Below are 5,255 nucleotides of genomic sequence, written 5' to 3'. Positions count from 1 at the left end.
AAAATGTTACGGATTAGTGGATATTCCAAAACTTGTCGAATGCAGGAGTTCCAGACATTTCAGCGGAACTTTCAAAGCTGAAAATAACATGAAAGAATTTGCAATGCAAAACTTGTACTACCTCCATTTAATGTAAGTTATTCTAGCATTGTCCACATGCATATAGATATTAATGAATCTAGACATAGACATATGTTTGGATTCATTAACATTTATATGAATGTGGGCAATGCTAGAATGACTTACATTATGGCCCTGTTTAGATCCGGAGGGCTATTAAATAGTCCTTTGGAATCTTGCTATTTATGAGTATTAAACGTAGATTACTGACAAAACTCATTCCATAACCCCTACGGCCCGTTTGGTTGGAGGGATTTTTAGGAGGGATTGGGAGTTTAGAGGGATGAGGCTATTAAGTGTTTTGTTTGGTTGGGAGACATGGGAATTTTGGTGGGATGGGGATGGGGAATTGAGGAAGGAATTACTTCCTTTTCAATACCTGGGTAGGGGCAGGTAATTGGGAGAAAATTCCTCATTTACTTTGTCTAAGCAAATCTCAGTCATCCGTTTTTATTAATGGCCTAATCTCCAACTAAACTCCCTATCAATTTCCATCACCTCTACCAAACAAGATATTGGGATTAAAAATCAAATTCCCATTTTAATCTCATCATCAATTCCCTCGTGTAAACTCCCAATCCCCTTCCCTTACCAAACAAGCCGCTAGGCTATTTTGCGAGATGAATCTAACGAGGTATATTAATCCATGATTTGCTACAGTGATGCTACAGTAATCAGCCGCTAATCATGGATTAATATACATCATTAGATTCGTCCCGCAAAATAGCCTAGGGGTTATGGAATCGGTTTTGTCAGTAATCTACGTTTAATACTCCTAAATAGCAAGATTTCGGAGGGCTATTTAATAGCTCGGAGGATCCAATCAAGACCTATGAAACGGAGAGAGTACATGGGATGCTTCACAGAAGCCTGTAATAATGCCAGAAATCATAAATATATGAACTTAGACCATTGCTATGCCACTATGAAGTATGAACTGTCAGAATGTGCTTCCATGGACCAAAGTACAGCTTGGAGTGGTCCTATTCATCTCTGAAGTTTGTCTTTCTTGGATAAGGCAGACAAGGACTGAATGCATTTGTCCACATGTATGGCTGATGGCCTGATGTAACGCATACGGCAATCGTTGCTCATTACTAACAACAAATGAACCGATCAAAATGTGCACACAGAAAGGGAAAAATTGCGGATGCAGACATAGTGTACCTAGAAATGATCACCACTGGAGCATTGTTATTACAACTTTGCAAGTTTCAGAATTGCTTTAGGCCGATGCCTTCTGTTTACATAATGATAACTTTATTTTTCATTTGGTCCCAAGCAGAACTAAAGACTCTCACCCATTAGAGGTCTTCATCGATATAACTTTTGCATGTCACTTGTTGTGACATTCTTGTAATCTTGTTTGCCATGTTACAGGCAAAAACAGCAAATGTCCACCATACAATATGATATTTACATCCTGCAAATAGACAGCATACCATTATCAATTACTTTCATCATGTTAGGCACCAGATGAGCCAGCACAAAGCAAACAGTCAAATTTGTTAGAATGAGAACAAATAAACTTACCTGAGTTCAAGTTCAACATGTACTAAGATGCTCATCTTCTTGCTAAGGAAATACGGTTGCTCTTGGTGATAAGAAATATTTTGATGGGAACAGAAATGCAAATAATGGATATATGCATATTATCAAGGAAAATAAATTAGATATACAACAATATTGACTTATTCAGCAACTAGTATCAGATCATGAAACCCAACTTACAGTTGTATACATAAAAGAAGGCGAAATTTTTGAAAATAATCTTTGAGCAGTTGTATACAAGAACTTTGCTGTTAGCCTGTTAGGCTGTTACTGCAAAAACTCCTGTGGGATGGTGTGATCTATTGGATCTATAGGATCGTTATTCATCATTACAAAGCCAAATTGCAGGGTAGGATTATTGCCTAAGAACGCTGTTAGAGCTGAAAATGAAATTCTCTTCACCAGCAACCGTTGAGGCGAGCCTCCCTGCTGCCCACCCATTGTTCACCGCTCTGGCAGCGGGATCACCTATAACCCGACTCCCCTCAGTAACCTTGTCAAACTCTGGGAGGCCTTTCTCCTTCCGTTCCTTTCTTCTCCGCCTATCCTCGTCTCTCTCTTTCCTCAGCCAGCTCTCCACTGTTCTCTGAGGTCAAAATGCAGCAAAATCAGATGAACATACACGTCATGCTAAAACATACTATTTTGTCAGATGAATGCTACTTACCATGAGAGATAACTGGCTCATTTCTTTCACCTTTTCTAAAGGCAGTGCTAGTTGCAACTTCCCACGGGCAATGTACACCTGAAATCCAATAGAAACAATAATCTTCAATATTACACAAAAAACTTCAGCCTAGAAATGTATAGTGAGAAGGCTCACAATGTGTGTTGGCCAATCATCAAGTCCGTCAAAAATATGTGTTGCGTAGATGATTGTAGCACCCCGTTCCTCGCATTCCTTCTTTAAATATGTCAATAGATTTGCTCTTGCCAACACATCCAGATCTACTGTGATCTCATCAAGAAGAAGAACCTGAATTCAAAAAATAAATAAAAGAAAATTCGTGTTAGCACCTTGTTGTTTGGATACAAATTACAAACATGGCACATCTTTTCCATAACCAGCAAGATGAAACAAACTTTGAATGGCTTGAGAAGCCCCATGCAAATTTGGACCCGTCTCCTTTGACCATCGGATGCCTTGTGCATGCGCCAGGCAAGGTCAATATCCAAAATCTGTAGAGTGGAAAAAGGAACTAAGGAAGGTTAAATGAATAGGTCATGAGTACAAACAGAGGGTTATAGTTGCATTGTCCTAAGTAAAGGTCAAAGGATCAGCACATACACCCTCTAATGAGTACAAGAACTAGCAAACTGAGTTTACCTAAATATATGTTAGGGCTTATCTTAGGTTATTTGGCTCATCTATATTAAGCTTGATTAGGTATGCTATGTACTTATATGTGAATTAACCAATGACATAGAAGTCTTAAAGTCATTTAAGATTAATTGCAACAATTAAAGGTTTTGTTTACAAGTGTTTACTTGGGTATGAAAAAAGAAATACTTAGATCTTCTCCAACTGTTCTCTCACTGAACAACAAAAAACTTTGCATTTACAGATCTGTGCATCCATATCCCCAGGACCTTCCAAATTGTGTTCCCTCCTCAAAGGTATATACCAAAGATGTTTCCTTTTTTTTTCGGGAATACTATACCAAAGATGTTTCTATACCCATGAGACCATAATGCTATCAGATGGCATACTTAAGCTTGCTGAACATGTAAATGATTATCTTCATTACATGAATTCTTTGTAGCACAACAGTAACATTTACCCATGCTTCACCTAATGATATCAGCTGGAATACATTCATCAATACTTTATTACTACCAGAATTGGTTTGTTTTCAGTTGGTTACTTAGTATGTGGCTGGTGAGAACATGCAAGTGTATGACCATGCAAAATAGAGCTGTGTGTGTGGATACCTTTAGGATGCATGATCACTGCTAACATAATTGATAGCCCATATGAAATTTATTTTTACTAGCTCCACCAATGGTTTGTGGGGGCAAGTAGAATCCTACCAGCCTCTCACCAATGCATATGCTTAGGTAGTAGGATCTTTCACCTAGTTTATTCCCCAACCTTGCAAACTTCTATATTTTCCGTTAATCAATGGGACATGGAGGAAATACACCCATGGTAAAATTAAAAAAAAAATGAAATCATATAAACAAATAGGAGTAAACATTTCTACATATCACACACTAGATAATTGGTAAAGAATATAGATGCACGAAAATGATAGAGCTAATAGTATTAAACTAAAGTTTTCGTCTTTCACTGTGTCAATTTCGCAAGTCGAATGAGAACTTCCCATGAAACGCAATATGGTGATGAATTTGCTGCGAGTGAATATAAGCTTGCCTTGATAAGCTCATCTCTCCTTTGAGGATCAACGCCCACAACACCAAATATCATCTTCTCTGCTGAAATGTCCATCTGTATATTTACCTGGTAGCCCGCAAAGGCAACATCGCGCCTCCACTGAACCCAATTCACAAAAAAAATAGTCGATTAGATTCATCAGATCAACTGAGAGCAAAATTGGCGCATATGCCATTACCCGCCAAAACATAGAAATGTAACTCCGTAAAACACCAGCCCCCACCTCACCGCCTAGGTAGCAGAGGTCGCCAGATGATGTGAGCGCCGTGTCGTGGAAGGCCGACCTGCCCAGGACCCGCACCATGCTCGGATCCACCATGTGCTTCCCGCCCAGTATCTTCAGTATCGTCGTCTTGCCTACCCCCCAGCATCCACCCAAAATCAGACCCCGCGACCAGAGAACCCGAACCGGAGAGAGGAAGGAAAGGACGGACGGTCCTGAAAGGGTAGTGGAGTTACCGGCGCCGTTGGAGCCGAGGAGGAGGCAGCGGTGGCCGGCGTCGAGGGAGAAGCAGACGTCCTCGATGAGCGGCGGCGCGCCGGGCGGCGGGCGGCCGTCGATGCCCGGGTAGGTGAAGGAGAGGTGGCTGATCTCCACCGTTGGCGCCATCGGGGCCTCTCGCCGCGGTGGCCGGAGGAGGAGGAGGGGGAAGGTTTGCTTTGGTTGGTAAGGACTGAGGAGGAGGAGGAGAGAAGCGTAGCGGGCCGACGCGTTCCGGTGGGTTTCATCTTGCAATGTCTCCGGGCCGCGGTTGGTGGCTGGCCCAGCTGGTGGCCGGACATTTCAGTTCGTAAACCTGGGGACAGCACGCGGCCACGTCTCCCACGAGTTCATCGCACACGCTGTAGAGCGTGAAACGGCATGCGTGCACTGGATGCCTGGATGCCGCATCGACACGGGCCTGACCAAGCACGATTACCAGTGGATTGTGTTGTACACTATGACGCGTTGAGGTAGCACACGAAGCCTGGAGAACTTTCTTTTATAACGAAGCCTGAAGAACTTGGATTCGTAACTCCATGTACTCCAAGGCTATCAAGTTTTAGTGCAAGGTTCCCTGAATACTGCGATAGCTAGGAGAACCTTGGCTACGTGGTATCGAATTCCAAAACGATTTTGTTATACAGATGTTGCCACATCTTTCAGAGGAAAGCAGTCGGTCTCTTTTTTTTTTCTTTACAAGCTTTA

General features: G+C 41.9%; 1 protein-coding gene across 1 annotated transcript; it reads right to left on the bottom strand.

The window, feature by feature from the left end:
* Nucleotides 1-1,749: 1,749 nt before the first annotated feature.
* Nucleotides 1,750-4,975, bottom strand: LOC127765066 (ABC transporter I family member 20). Its single transcript, XM_052289865.1, has 7 exons — nucleotides 4,526-4,975; nucleotides 4,290-4,423; nucleotides 4,046-4,165; nucleotides 2,755-2,850; nucleotides 2,495-2,647; nucleotides 2,339-2,416; nucleotides 1,750-2,257 (listed from the first exon to the last, which is right to left on the bottom strand). Exons 1-7 carry the CDS (start codon nucleotides 4,674-4,676, stop codon nucleotides 2,027-2,029), a joined length of 963 nt encoding a protein of 320 aa, XP_052145825.1. The 5' UTR covers nucleotides 4,677-4,975; the 3' UTR covers nucleotides 1,750-2,026.
* Between the last annotated feature and the right edge of the window lie 280 nt (nucleotides 4,976-5,255).

Source organism: Oryza glaberrima, chromosome 3 (assembly GCF_000147395.1).
Source record: "Oryza glaberrima chromosome 3, OglaRS2, whole genome shotgun sequence".
Classification (NCBI taxonomy): domain Eukaryota; kingdom Viridiplantae; phylum Streptophyta; class Magnoliopsida; order Poales; family Poaceae; genus Oryza; species Oryza glaberrima.
The sequence above is the reverse complement of the archived record's forward strand: the minus strand, read 5'-3'. Positions and strand labels throughout refer to the sequence as shown.

Bases quoted from the DNA above. Each gene is read 5' to 3' on its own strand.
- LOC127765066 (XM_052289865.1), bottom strand. From the start codon at position 4,676: ATGGCGCCAACGGTGGAGATCAGCCACCTCTCCTTCACCTACCCGGGC. The intron at 4,166-4,289 runs GTGGGGGCTGGT...AATTGGGTTCAG, and splicing joins TCTGCTACCTAGGCGGTGAG to TGGAGGCGCGATGTTGCCTT. The intron at 2,648-2,754 runs GTTTGTTTCATC...TTTTGAATTCAG, and splicing joins GGCTTCTCAAGCCATTCAAA to GTTCTTCTTCTTGATGAGAT.